This window comes from Papaver somniferum, chromosome 4 (assembly GCF_003573695.1).
Source record: "Papaver somniferum cultivar HN1 chromosome 4, ASM357369v1, whole genome shotgun sequence".
Taxonomy (NCBI): Eukaryota; Viridiplantae; Streptophyta; class Magnoliopsida; order Ranunculales; family Papaveraceae; genus Papaver; species Papaver somniferum.
The window spans coordinates 139025150-139040880 of record NC_039361.1 but is presented as its reverse complement, the minus strand read 5'-3'; the positions used below and the strand labels follow the sequence as shown (position 1 = coordinate 139040880).

Genomic DNA, 15731 nt, shown 5'->3' with positions numbered 1-15731 from the left:
CAATATTCCTAGACTTTCTAGTCTAACCAATATGAAGTTGTCTCTAGTACATAATCAAGCAACTCTTAGATGAGTTTTGATTCACTAAAATATGACAACCAACTTTGACATACCAACGCTTGGTGAGTTCAACCGAGTTATGCTCTAACACGGGCCACAGCCAGTCGGAGAACCTCTCAACTATAATTTGGCCGCATAATCCCTTCGTGTATCAACAACCTAAAAACTCAATACCATACCTCACTCCAGAATAAAAGTAGCACTGGTGGAGCTTACCCTCTCTCTTAATGGTTGGTAAACGTAACCTCGCGCTCTCATTGGATAATTGAGAAACCATTCGTATTCGTCGGATGAAATTTCGTTAGATATGGTGCGTTGATCTGACAATGTGCGATGTAGATTGGGTGGATTATTGGGACACACGCGATGGACGACCCTCATTATTTAGAAAAATTGCTATATTAATTTCGTGTATTTATTGTGAAAATCCAGAAAATAAAGAAAACTACTATATTAATTTTGGACATTTATGATTAAAATAAAAAAAAAATTCAACATATTTATGGAATAAAGTAATATAATTTATATTTTTTGAATCTTTTACAATTTCATGTATTTATTATAAAATATCCAGAAATTAAATAAAAAGTAATATATTAGTTTCGTACATTTATGGCTAAGAAAAAAAAATCAATTCAACATATTTATGGAATAAAATAATAAGATTTATATTTTTTTGAATATTTTATAATTTCATGTATTTATTACAAAAATTCCAGAAAAAAAATTATATTAATTTCTTACATTTATGACTAAAATAAAAACAAAATCAATTCAACATATTTATGGAATAAAATAATAAGATTTATATTTTTAGAATCTTTTGTAAGAAAAAAAATCTAGAAATGACAAAGAAAGCTACTATATTAATTTCGGGCATTTATGATTAAGTTATAAAAAATCAATTCAACTAAATTGTTGCATATAATTACACCGAGTTTACATGATTTTTTTTTAAAATTATGACAGTTGAATTTTTCTAAAAAAAATTACTATATTAATTTCGCGTATTTATGATAAAATCAAGAAAAACAAAAACTTATATTAATTTAATTTCGAACATTTATGATAAAAGTCCAAAAAATCGAGTAAACATATTTAGAAAAAAAATTATATCTATATTTTCTGGATCGTTTGTAAGATAAAAAAAATCTAAAAATGACTATATTATTAAAGGTATAATAATTAATGATAAAAATCAAAAATATAAAAAAATCTATATTAATTTCGGGCATTTATAATAAAAATCTTAAAAATCCAAGCATGTTTATGGGGTGAAAATATTCAGATTTATTTTTATGGATCGATTGTAAGGTAAAAAAAAATCTAAAAATTACTATATTAATTTCAGATTATTATGATAAAAATCCAAAATAAATCGAGTAAACATAATTATGAGGTAAAAAAATCATATATTTTATTTTTGAATCTTTTGTAGGGTAAAAAGTCTAAAAATTACTGTCCGAAATTAATATTTATATTTTCGAGTATCTAAAAAACTAAGATTTATATTTATATTTGGAGTATTTTGAATGAAAATCCAAAAACATGATGTATATATTTATTTATTTATGCAAAAATAAGATATATTACCAAAATAAATAAACAAAAGAATTTTTTCGGTAACAACTTAATAATCAAGTCGGTTTTATTTATTAGTTTTTTCTAGAAAGTCGAGATATTTTTAAATATTATATCCAAAATAAAATCATTCTACTAATAGAATCGGAATCCCTATATAAAGCTTTCAAACAAAAGGTAAACTCATTTTTTGGACACTGCTTCTCTCTTCAACTTTTATTTCTAGGAATTTTTTTTTAATTTATGTTTTCTTATATGCGCCCGTTGTTTGTTTTGCAGGTAGCCATATAAAGCATTCGTGCAATACCAAACCTCTTTGTTTCCGTGCAAGTTGCTTCTCTCTTCTAGAACTAAAGTTTTGTTTCTTTTTTCTTTTTCTTTTTATTGAAAATTTATGTTTTCTTATATGCGTCCGTTGTTTGTTTTGCAAGTAGACATATAAAGCATTCGTGCAAAGTTGCTTCTCTCTTCTAGAACTAAAATTTTGTTTCTTTTTTCTTTTTATTGGAATTTAGTGTTCTTTATTTGATATTTTAGTTGTTTTACGGTATACCCTCATTATTCCAAATTTCATTGTATCAAACACCATAATTTTTTGTGTTTTGCGGATCATATTGATGATGCATAAATATTGTTGCAAAACTAAACGCCATAACATTTTTTTTTTTGCAGGGCTTATTGATGCATAAAACGATTGTTGTTTCACCTATTTGCTAAAGTTTTGTTCAATTTTATTATTTACCTTGCTCATATGATGGTTTCTTATTTTCCTTTTTAATATATTTTGTTGTTGGTTAATTATTAATTAATTTTATGAATTTTTATTGGTGATTATGTAAATCGGCTTTCCTACGTGCATATGATTCTGTTTTTTGATCTATTTTTGTTATATTCAATTTGCATTGATGATGGCTGCGGCAATACGATTGCATGAGTGCTGATACGAAAAAAATCCTAAGAATGTATATACCCAAAAAAAGATGATATGAAACACTTCTTTGTTCTATTTTGCAGGAAACTGTTTCTCAATTATGTTATTCCTTTTTGGTTTCATATCTCCTCAACCCCAGGTTCTTAGCGACAACTGATTTATGTTTCTTCTAATTACTGCTCCATACTGACTAAAATTCTTTTGGGATTTTGTAGGTGAGGGTTTCTAGACATCATCATGTTTAGGTAATGTAGGTACTACTCTGCCCTTTAAGCTTCATGTAGAGGTATTATTTGAGTGATTGATTCGTGAAATACAATCTTCGTACTAATGATGCTTAAGCATTGTAATATAACATCACGGGAAAGAAAAAAGCCCAACACTGATAATTAGAAAGTGAAGTTGGAAATTGCAGATTATAAAAATGGTATCCGTGTTCATATACTCTATAATTAAGGAAGTTTGAAATCGAGAATTATAGTTGCGTTGTATCTAAATTTTTACAGCCATATTGTTTGTAAACTAAAATCATATAATTTTGTCTATATTTGGGATTGATTTTTTATTTATTTCGGTAGCTTACTTAACCATGAAGATATACGCATTTGGAAGTGTGACTTTGTATATGTGTTTTCGAACAAGATGTAATCTTTATCATCAATTCATTTTGTTAGGCTTCGAAGAAGAAAAGAAACTCGGGTCTAGATACATGTTTGAGTTGAAAGGGAAGTGGTATACTTCGTATGGATTGTTAAGGTTTTATCTGTATCATTTTTATAGGTATTGTCATTTTATTTATATTATTCGTTTACAGTTTTTGCTTCATTTTGGTTTTTGTTGTTGACTTTAGTGGCTTTTATTTGTTAACAAACACGTTTTCCTGAGAAGGCTGCCAACAGTGAGGGTTGTCGTTGAATCCCGCAATGAAGTGTGTTTCAGGAATACCTCATCATGGTAACTTCGTTGAACACCAACCTTGACAATGAACCGTGGCACAAAAAAATCATGATTGTAGAATACTCATGTTACAGTAATATGGTATTAGGCCAAAGTGGTTTCGACAAACGAGGGTCTCTTTTATGTTTGGATATTTATAAAATGAACACTTCTCTGTGTCATCTTAGATATATTCTCTAAACATGTACAAGTATTTTCGATGATGTAGTAGTGAATACATAATTATAGACCAGGTTAATACTAGCCCCATCCTTCATTTTCATTTCTATGTAGAACCAAATAGGAATAAGGGTGGATGTAAATGCAAACCAACATTGTTAAGTTATTGTCCCAAGAGTATTATATCCTCTCTTTCTTTCCTTTACAAAATTTTCTGATATTTTGGATGGGGTTCTGCTAGATTATTGAATTATAGTTGTTTTTGAAACCTATACTTATTACTCATTTTCTTTCTCGAACTGGTTATGCGCGGGAAATTGCTTTGTTTTGTAGACCATGTCGTACGTAACGGAACTTCGTTAACTTGACATACGGTTGATGTAAAAACAAAAAATGGCCTCTTTAATCGTTCAATTCCAATAGGGTTTTCTGTTTTGTTTCAAGCCAAAATAATGTCCATGCATAGATAATGAAATTAGCCATATGCATCACTAAAAATCCAACAACCACATTATTAAAGTAACCAATACAATTTAGATTCCCTTTGCCAATAAAGTACTCCAATCATTAATTAGTAGACAATCCTTAAAGTACCAATCAAACAGAGTCTTAGTGGGAGTTAGTTCATTTCTTTGACAACAACTTCTTTAACGGTAAGCATTTCATCTGTTTTGTACTATTTAGAATTGGAAAAATATTTTATGTTATCTTGTGTGTTCTTTTAGTGTCTTCAATATCATACACTTGATACAATTATATGGATCAGGTGCATCCAGTCTGTCTGGCCCATCAGTTCCATCAGATCGGTCATCACCAAGTTAGTGGTCAGTTAATGCAGGATTTCGTGGTTCAATTTGTGAAAGAAGTGCTGGTATTGAGTGTGATTTTTCATTTAACTATAAGGAGTTGGTGTCTGGGTTGGGTTGGCCGTTTGAGTCTTAACACAAGTATATGATTTCTGAAAAAAGATATATCATTTTCTTGATTACATCACATTTGGCGGGAAACACTTCATATTCTTTGCACTATTTAGGGTTAAAAATATATTTTATACTAATATCGATTTTTAGTATCTCTAATATCAGATATCGATACAACTATATGGTGACTGTGATTTTTCATTCAACTATACATACTTGGAGCTTGGAAGAGGAGAACTTGAGTTGGACGCTTGATTCCTAACGCAAGTTTATGATTCTTAAGAAAGATATATCAGTGCATTTTCTTGATTACTTCTTTGATGGGAATCACTTTACATGCTTTGTAGCATTTAGGGTTGACAATCTATTTTATATTAAGATTGTATTATTTTTAGCGTCTCTAATGTCAAATATCAACACAACTATATAATATGTATGATTTTTCATTCAACTACAAGAAGTTGGAGCCTGAAAAAACAATTGAGTTAGCCGCTTTATTTTTAACGCAAGTATATGATTTATGAAGAAAAATACATATGTGTGCTTCCTTAATTACACTTTCTTTGATGGGAATCACTTCATATGCTTTGCACTATTTATAGTTGGCAATATATTTTATATTAATAACATAGTTTTTTAATGTCTCTAATATCAGATATCGATGCCTATATAATGGCTTATGACATTTCCTTGATTACTTCTTTGACGGGAAGCACATCGTATGCTTTGCAATATTTGGGGTTGACAATCTATTTTATACTAATATCATGTAATTTTTAGTGTCTTTAATGTCAGATATCAACACAACTACATAATCTGTGTGAATTTTCATTCAACTACAAGAAGTTGGAGCCTGGAAAAACAGTTGAGTTAGCCGCTTTATTTTTAACGCAAGTGTATGATTTCTGAAGAAAAATATATGTGCGCTTCCTTAATTACATTTTCTTCGACGGGAAGCAGTTCATATGTTTTGCTCTATTTAGAGTTGGCAATATATTTTATATTAATATCATGATTCTTTTTTTAGTGTCTCTAATATCATATATCGATGCCTATATAATGACTAATGAGTGTGATTTTTCATTTAACTATAAGTTGGAGCCTAGAAGAGCAGTTGAGTTGGTCCCTTAATCCTTAACACAAATATATGATTTTATGATGAGAAATATATATGTGCATTTCCCTAATTACATTTTCTTTGACGAGAAGCAATTCATTTGTTGTGCACCATTTAGAGTTGTCAATCTATTTTATATTAATATCGTGTTTTTTTTCAATGTCTCCAATATCAAATATTGATACAACTATATAGAAAGTGTGATGTTTCATTTAACTACCAATAATACTAATATAGGTAATGTAATGAACTAATTATTTATTACCTTTGAAATCAATAATTAGTTCATTACAGTTAATAGAATGTCTTTAGGGATTACTTGATTTTCTGTAAACCAAGTAATCTTTAACTGGGATACAAGTAATGAACTAATTATTGATTTTTCTGTATAGAATTGTAAAGATTACTTGGTTTACAGAAAAATCCCTAAAGACATTCTCATTACAAAACCAGAGCATAATAGTTTGTTTTATCACCAAAACAAGCTCATCAACATGCATTGGTCTTCCTCCAAAAGCTTTATTGCCCCTTTCCTTCCACAAGTGTCACATAACCGCATATAACACCTTCCACCAAACATCTCTACACCTTCCATGAAGATTGTTAAACCTCCAGGACTCAAAATGACTTCTTACTGAGTTTGAAGTAACCCATGAGACCCTAAAAGCATTTATGAAATAGTTTCATACTTCAGTTTCATAAGAACAACATACAAAGAAATGATCTGGTGTTTCCTCTGTGCTTCTACAAAAAAGACATTTATCATCCTGCACTTCCACACCCCTATGCTTAAGCATATGCCTAGTTGGTAAAGAATCATGAAAATTTTCCCAGAGCATAAAACTGACTTTAGGAGGTATATTCTTCTTCCACAGAAATTTCTCAAAATCCCAATATGAGTCAACTTCCACCTGCCAATCATAACACTTCTTGACTGTGAAACCTCCCAAAATATCAATTTCATCTTCATCTTCATCTTCATTTTAGCTATGAACTGGCCCCAATTCATTGCATAATAGATCCCATTCCATATGTTCTTGCTTATTTAGCCTTCTTATGGTATGACATAACAACCTCCCATTCACTATCATATCTGACACAGATGCAGTTTTGTTTTTACATGCTTTATAAACAGGAGGATATCTATCCTTAATTGCACCAAGAGTGGTCCAATAATCAAACCAGAATCTAATGGACTTACCATTGTTCAGCTTTACAATCACCTTCTCCTGCAAAAATTTAATAGTATTAAGAATATTCTTCCACATACTTCTACCTTGATTTGAAGCATCATCAGAAGGCAAATGCACCTCCACTTTGTTGTTGAATTTTTGCTGAACTATTCTTCTCCACAGGGATTTCTTCTCCTTTGTATACCTCCATATCCATTTATCCTTCAAAGATTTGCTTGTAACTCTTCAATCTTTTACTCCTAAACCACCCATGTATTTTGGTTTACAGATTTTAAGCCAAGACACCCAACACATCTTTCTCCTATTCTCCTTAGAGTCCTACAGGAAATTCCTCATCAATCTTGTTAATTCCAGTTCAACCATAGCAGGCATATGTATTAAAGAAAGGAAATAAACTGGCAAACTGGAGAGACAACTCCTCTATATAATTTATCAATAGTATTTTCTTTAAGAGGATTTCTTAATCTCCAACACTTTAAACAGTACGTAATTAATTGGTGAATAATTTGGTTCTAATTGTTAATCTACTAAATGATTACTTCAAAAATAATAATCATAATTGGTGTTTTCACTGTACACTTCAGTTATTAATTGAGATCCCTTCTTGGATGGGTGAGGGACTTCGCCCAACTAAGAATCAATTTCCGTCGTATCCGGTTCGAAGAACGGGTTGAATATTAAATTTTTTTCTTCTAAATATGCCTTTGTAGCTTAAAATATTTTACTTTTAAAATTACTTAGATCTATTTATTTTAGTTAATTTGTAGAATTGGTTATTATTTTATTATATTGCATGAAATTAGTTTTCAAAACCATGTTAGATCTTCAAATTATAATAATATTATATATTTGATTATTAAGTTTTAACCATTAATCGTCAATTTGTTGGATAATAACTGTATAAGCTTATTATGACTTTTATTGGGACGGGTAAGAGATGAAGCCCCGCCTCAATGGATATGAACTAACAGTGTAGAAAATTCCAGCAATCCCGATACGTAGCACGGGTTTCAAACTAGTTTATCCTAATAGATGATTCTGTGAGCAAGACATACCCTCATACAATTACAGCTAGTCCTACTAAAATCCCATGCTTCCAAAAATATACTCTATGCTTTCCAGAAAAAAATAAAATAATTTGCAACATGAGATCCTGAAGTTGTCTCGGGGGATATGGTATTTCTGACTTATTCATTACCGCTGATGGCAAATTAGGCTATTCCTAGTTGGCCTACAAGTTACGCGGATTGTAATGTATTTTTCTAAAAATCAAAACAACTAACGTCTGGTGGTAATCGCCACCAAATAGAAGTTCTTTGTAGTTTGTATACGTATTTTTGAGAATACGGAAGAGATAAAAAGAAAAAGAAAGAAGATGTGGATTTCAAGAAATCTGAAAATTTTCCTGGTTCCTCCAAGTGGTGACGCAAGTACTTTGGTGTATTAAAGTATTGAAACAGATAGGAGTGAGTCATTCTATCATCTATACGGATTTAGAGACAAAGGGAGAGAGATGGGACGTACCACAAACAACAGAAGAAATACACAAGAAAACTCGAGACTCATTACAGGAAAAAGAAAGAGAAGAAAGTAAGGAAAAATAATAATAATAAAGGTGTGTGATTTCCTTTCCTTTAAATTCCTTAATTTTATTTTTTTGAACTGCCCCATGATAGATTGATAGAAAATTTATCATGTGGTTAGATATTTTTAGGTTATTATTGTCTTATTTGATTGGATTTTGTGAATTTTCTTTGAGGGTATGAATTAGTAAGATATAAGAAACCATTTGATAGTCTTGAAGAAATCACTTTTGGGTTTCTTTTGCATTGGTTTAAAGAATTCATGATTTGGCACTTCAGAAATCTTAGATTATACCATCTGTTGATATATGAGCTACTAATACGAGTTATGTTTCATGTTTTAGGTTTTTGTTGTCTGGAATCTTGATCAACTATGACTCGACTACTGTTCTGTAATCGTTTGCAGACGATTATGGGTTTGGACAAAATGTTTGTTTTCTTAGCTTGTTATTGAGAGTTCCTGATCAAACAAAACAATGCTATTTGATTTAGAAATGACTAGCTTTTAGTTGTTTATTTTAGTTGGGATTTTAGTACTTGGGAATTTAAAGTGTTGGAGAAAAAATTAGGTTAGAAATAAAGTGCTCTGCTTAGATTATATAGCGTAAAGAAACCTTAGTAGAAATTGTAGTAATGGGGTTGCCTCAAGCATCCTCCAGCAAAAGCACGGATGAAGCGGAATCAAATTTGATTTCGTATGTCGAAAACTTACCTCGGTTTGCTAGTGGGAGCAACAATATTCTGGTTGGAACCCATATGGGAAGCACTGGTGACACGATGACTGGAGATTTTCCATTTGGAGATTTTCAGAGGAAGACCAGCTTGGAAGCTCCAAAAGGCACAACTCAGCATCTTAAACACAAGGGTGTTATTGATGGTAGTACATCTAGTGATTCTACAAGAGTTGGTTTTCAAGATAAGCATAGTTTGTATACTCCTAGAATTGGGTGGAATGTTCAGAGTCCTGTTTCAAGGATTGTGGGTTTTGATTCAGGTAACGCATCAGAGTCTTCTGTTAGTAACGGGCCTTCCGCTTCTGGTATTGGTAAAAATGAAATTGAAACTGAGTTGCATGGGTCATTAGTCAAGAAGCGGTTGCTGTCTCCTTTGAATGGAATGCTTTGTCCACAAGAAATCAACGGTGATCCACTAGATATCAATGGGGATGGTAATCGTATGAATTTCCCAAGTTTGTGTTGTGATGTTAATGTTTCTTTAATAAAAGACCATAACAAAGCTAATGCTAGTGACAATAGTTATTTCAAAATCCCAGGTTCGTCTCCATCTAGTGGCACAAAATGGGAATTTGATGTTCGTAATAGAGGAGGTTTGAGTTTTGTAACTGATGGTCCGTTGCTTGAGAACCATGAATGTTTACTTCAGACTCATTCTTTTTCACCAGCTGTTGGGTCTTGTGGAGAAACAATTAACATAAGAACCCGAAGTGGTGCAATAGCGATATCTCCGGAAAAGGTGATATCACCACCTCTATCGCTGTCTCCCCTCGGTCCTAGATTTTCCGAAAGAATGAAAATTGGAAGAGAGGTGAAGATCGAAATGGAGCGTAAATACTTAACCTCAAAGAAAATTGATAAGTTGGGCATTTCGTTTTCTCAGGATGAAGAGTTTGGAATTTCCAGTAAATCGCTCCAAGATCTTGATACGTTATATAAAGGTTATGATCCATGCACACCTGAAAGTCCCATTTTCATGGGTCAGCATTCTGGCCCTTCTTCAGCCCCAACGCCTCAGTTCATTAAGTTCATTAGAAGTATGGGAGGAACTCCTGTCAGGCGGTCTCTGGTTGGTTCTTTTGAAGAATCTCTATTGTCGGGATGTTTTTCATCTGGCAAAGTCAGCCGGGTTAGTATTATACTGCAGTGTACTTCTGTGAAAAAAAAAGTATTCTGGGTGTAGCTTTTGATTTTTGCTTCTCCTTCTTCATGGTTTCTAAAAATGCAGAAATTTGAGGGTTTTCTGGCTGTTCTAAATGTTACTGGAGGAAACTTTTCTCCACCACTGCAGAAGCTTCCTTTTGCAGTAACAAGCGTGGATGGTGACAACTACTTACTGTATTATGCATCTATCGATTTAGCTGGAAATGTCCCACCAAACAAGTGCAAAGGAACGACTATGAAGAAGAGCCTCAACAATGATAATTCCCGAGCTACCAAGAGCCGACTGCGTGTCCCTATGAAGGGGCGCGTACAACTGGTACTAGGTTTCTTAGCCCTCAAAATTTATCGGTGGTCAAGTTAGTTAGGTTCATTAGTTGCTAAAGTTTGGATACATTGGAAGAGTCGGGTGGCTTTCTGCTCCAAATTTTGTTGCTTGAAGTTGAGTGTAGCCTGTTAATTTCTCTCTTAGTTGTTTATGTTGATCCTTTTTCATGCAACCTAGATTAGTTATGGACTTTTACTTAGCTAGACAAGTAGATGGTTTTTCGATGTAGCAGATATAGAATAACCTAAGATGGCTCTTATCACTAACAAGTTAAATTGGATTTTGGCAGGTCCTCAGCAACCCAGAAAAGACACCTGTTCACACCTTCTTCTGCAATTATGATTTGAGTGACATGCCAGCTGGAACCAAGGTATTACGAATTATACATAGATGAACTCTATTCTTCCTTTGTTTCCTCTCATCTAGTGATCTAGGCGCGATTTCTATTTACTTATATGTTTTCTGCATTGCTGTTCAATAACGAGCAGACATTCTTGCGCCAAAAAGTCATTCTAGCCTCTTCTGGACCGAATTCTAATCCTGTTATCGGAGGTGCTGGCATGATGAGTGAACCCAAGACGGCACAAGTATCGAGAACATGTCATCTCGGACAGCTCATTAAGGAATATGGTAGGTCTAATGAGTTAAGAGCATGAATTTGTTAATTTGAAGCATGGCAGCAAAGCTGTACCATATGACATGTCATTTAAATGCCAGCAAAGTGAAGGAGATATAAATCCCCAATTTTTCCCGTCTGGATCAAATAACCTACTTCTTATTTGTGCAGAGGATACACATGGATTCACCAGTAGCGAATGCCAGAAGACTGATGGGGAGGAGCATGACCCAGTTGATGAAGATATATGCCAAAATGAACCTTTTAAGAAACTAGCTCCAAGTAGTTGTTCATCGAAACTGAATGAGAAGAAAACTTCCACTAGTAGTAGTTGTGCTCGTGTTTTACGATATGCACTTCATCTCCGATTTTTATGTCCTTCTCCCAAAAAAGTTTCAAAGACAGCGAGACGCAATTCCGATTCTTTACTTGGATCCCAAGGAAATAACAAGGACATTGGAGGAGAGCGGCGTTTCTACTTGTACAATGACTTGAGGGTTGTGTTCCCTCAACGTCACTCAGATTCTGATGAGGGCAAGGTATGTAAATCAAATTTCTAATGCCTTTCCTTTACTCATTTGATGACATTGGATGAGATAGATATGCATTTCATTAGATCTAAGTCTTCATGAGCCATGTAGCGCCATGAGAAAAGGTTGCAATTCTAAGAATTATCTATATCTTTGTTCTAGCTGACCTTTTATGAAACAATGGATAACTTTAGACCCTGAAATTCTTGCACCTTGATTTGGATTTGTTTTTGTTTTATTTTTGCGTAAGAGAGTTTATAACACGGTTTTTGTGTGGGCATGACAGTTGAATGTTGAGTATGATTTTCCAGCAGATCCGAAATACTTCGATATCAGTAACGATTGACAGAACAAGTTCTCATCTCTGTAGTCAGAATTAGTTTGGGTCAATGTCCTCCTTGGAGGTTCTAGTTTTCCATTTCTGTTGATATTTTGTATATTCTCATCTCTATACCTAGATGTAGGCAAGAAACTTGATGGTGGGGCCTGAACAAGCTCAATGCCCTGCTTTCCCTTCAAGTGTAAAGTACTTTCCAAAAAATAATTATGCACATTGTTGATTCTTATATATAACTTGGATTTGGTTTTCTTGATTGTGATTTTATCACCAACTAGGTAATAACATGTGCTTTCATCAATTTGGTTTAACCATTTGATCTTTTGTCAAGTCATCAAATACCACGTCACGTGATTGTTGACGGTTTATGTAAGGTGACATAATGCTACCATGTAAGGTGATCTTTTGTCAAGAAAATCTGAAGGATCAAATTTGCTACTACTGATCCAGGACATCTTGACCCAACACTACCACTACGACAAAAAATACACCCCATGGGTGAAAAACTGCCCAAGTGAATGTGGTACAAAATCTGGCTTGTGATCTAAAATCCGTCCCAGGACCAAAACCAAGACCAGGACGCAAATCTTCAGGCGGCTCGCTAATTGTTTAGAAGTTGGGAGAAAAACGGTTTAGTCAAAACTCTTCAAAAAGTGCGTATTAGTCCATTCCAAATTAACTAAGTACAGTCTAGTCCAAAAGTTATTTAAAATACGAAAAATACACAGATAACCTTTCTGATTTACAATGTAGTCCAAAGTGATTCATGAGTCATGATGATATCAACAATTTTAAATAATATTATAAAAATAATTAAGAATAATTTTCTTTTGAACCGCTCGTCCAAAATTCACGAACTTTATATATCCGGAAAGCTACCCAAATGATTATATAATTTTCGGTTTTTAAAAAATTTAATTGTCACAAAAGAGTACCCATATGATTATATAATTTCATGCTCATTTTTAATTGATGTGTACAAAAAAAAATATGCATGCACAATCGGTTTTTCACATGTGCACCATTTTGTACACACCTACAAAACATGCATGAAATTAGTCACTCATACCCACACCCAGACCTACCTTTTCATGCATTACTATGAGATGACGACTCTAATGGTAGATTTTAGCAGCAAGGTAGAAGATAAAAGACGTTAGGAGGAACTGGACAATGTTCTTGATTAAGAATTAAGCATATATCAAACTTTAAGTGCAGAAGGTCCACTGGATTTTCTCATAACAGCATGAACTTTGAGCAATAGGGCTAGCAGCGTTAACAACGTCATGGCTGAGAAGGCATCATGCACAGTACCGAAGTAATGGAGACATAAGGTTGATGACGTCTTTCTTTGCGATGGAGTTTTATAGATGATGGGTCTCTGGCGAGGTCAGGTAGTCCCAAAAATGAAAACGACTGGTCGAATATCATTGGTGGCCAGGTCGGACCAGCAACTCGATGGATCTAGCCTGGGCGGCTGTTCCGGACTGGAGAGCACCGGTAGGGCGAGATGTACTTGGCAGGGATGTCATCGGGGAGCGGATTTAAGCGGAGATTAAAAACGAGACGGAAAGCCGAACTGTCGGCATCAAGAAGGGTCGAGCGAAAAGTGTTCCTCTTGGAAACAAGGGCGCTGAGGCGGTCTGGCCACGCGGACGGGATATCAAATGTCTGCAGCACTCACGATCTAAACGGTGGGATTAGCTTTCCACCAAAACCACCCAACCCGAGTAAAGGGAACAAAGGGTCATTTTGAACGGGTCTCTGGCGAGGTGGAGTCTATGAGATATGAGAGCCTCTGAGTAGGTGAGAGCCTTTGAGAGATGAGAGCATCTTGGTAGGAAGTGAGACTTTGAAAAGCAAGTGAAACTCTAAAATGTGGGAGTCTATGAGAAGCTAGGTATGTGAGAGAGGTGAAGACCCTTAAGTCCCGTTTGGACCCATCTTTCTGAGAGAAGAGTTTCTCAGTTTGTTGGGTGACATGGAAATTATATGGAAACTTGTTCGAAGTATCCCAATTTCAATTATCAATTTATAAAGCACTCCCGCAACTAGTGATTTCTTTAGGGCCCATAATGTTGGTCATTTCTTGTTGACAAATGAAAGATATCATGAGATATTAAAATACCACCAACATGAATTTATCTTTATGCCCATATATTAATATATGTTTTTAAATTCTAGCCTTTAATTTTGGTCTTTTTTTTATAGGCCCATGATGTTGGTTTTTTTTCATAGTCTTTAAGCATAATTCGCCATTGTTACAGTGTTTTAGGTGTGTTACATAAAATCCCAAACTGGGTTCATTATTCCAAAATATCTTGGTGCTTTTTATTGGTGGAGAAGCAAGCTTCTGCAACACTATTCAAGTTCATCAAGCCCGCTCCAGGATCATTACATTGCTTTCAGGTTCGCCGAGTACGGTTCAATATCGTTACATCTCTTCTTGTTAGAGCATTGCTCGGTTGAACCCACCAAGCATTGGTATGTCAAGGTTGGTTGTCATATTTTAGTATCAAAACTCAATTAGAGTTGTTTGATTGAATGTACTAGAGTCAACTTCGTTTAGGTTAGACTAGAAAGTCTAGGAATGTTGAGACATACAAGTATTACCTTGAAGACCTGATTAATCGTGAAGACGTATCGACTATAATGAAGACATCATCCTCCCACTTGAGGTATAGTGACTTGACTTGTTTCCATTTCTATCGTTGCTTTCAAGTCGTTTAAGATTGAAGACATACCATGCAAAGTTATATTTAGTACTCTAGTATTAGACTTGGTCATTTTATTATGATCAAAGTGTCAAGGATGAATATTTGGTTAAGTAGTATAATGTTTAAACTTCGTAAATGTGACATCGGCATAATCTATGTAACTCGTTACTTGATTGTGTATTGAATATATGTGTGATTTCTTCCTAGGAAACTATGTTTGATTACATATGTTTAAAGGAAGTACATATACGAAACTTGTTTCGTAATCGAAAGGAAATCAATAGGCGTTTTGGTCTAGTTTTCATTGAAGATCTATTGGATGACCAATTCGAACCTAGGTAAGAACTTTGGTAGAACCGATTATGACTTATGTTGAGAGATATGGTAGAACCGATTTGTACCTAGTTTGGGAAAGCGGTAGAATCGACCTTAACTTATGTTGAGAGTCTTGGTAGAATCGATCCTTACCTACTTTGGGATACATGGTAGAACTGATCTTAATTATTGTTGAGAGTCTTGGTAGAACCGATCCTTACCTATACTGGGATACTTGGTACAACCGATCCTAGATTTTTTTGGAAGTCATGGTAGAACCGATCCCTACCAATATTTGGAGACTTGGTAGGACCGATCTTAACCTATGTTAGGAGTCATGGTAGAACCGGTCCCAGGAGCAAAAACGATCCTTCATATTCACATATTACTTTACAGTTTTGTGTGAGTTTGGAATTAGGGTTTGCTAAATAGAAAAGTTTTGGATGTCGACATATTTTAGACATGAATACAATTCTTATCTTTTATTGTCCA

The 15731-nt window shown here is 34.0% G+C and overlaps 1 protein-coding gene across 1 annotated transcript; it reads left to right on the top strand.

Annotated features, from left to right (window-relative positions):
• Positions 1-8205: 8205 nt before the first annotated feature.
• Positions 8206-12463, top strand: LOC113362813. The gene is made up of 7 exons (XM_026605308.1): positions 8206-8533; positions 8846-10364; positions 10464-10715; positions 11014-11094; positions 11213-11354; positions 11512-11879; positions 12157-12463. Exons 2-7 carry the CDS (start codon positions 9135-9137, stop codon positions 12214-12216), a joined length of 2133 nt encoding a protein of 710 aa, XP_026461093.1. The 5' UTR covers positions 8206-8533; positions 8846-9134; the 3' UTR covers positions 12217-12463.
• Positions 12464-15731: the final 3268 nt, after the last annotated feature.

Excerpts from the sequence above, each read along its gene's own strand:
- LOC113362813 (XM_026605308.1), top strand. The coding sequence starts at position 9,135 with ATGGGGTTGCCTCAAGCATCCTCCAGCAAAAGCACGGATGAAGCGGAA. Across the intron at positions 11,355-11,511 it reads ACAGCTCATTAAGGAATATG|AGGATACACATGGATTCACC; the intron begins GTAGGTCTAATG and ends TTATTTGTGCAG. Across the intron at positions 11,880-12,156 it reads CAGATTCTGATGAGGGCAAG|TTGAATGTTGAGTATGATTT; the intron begins GTATGTAAATCA and ends TGGGCATGACAG.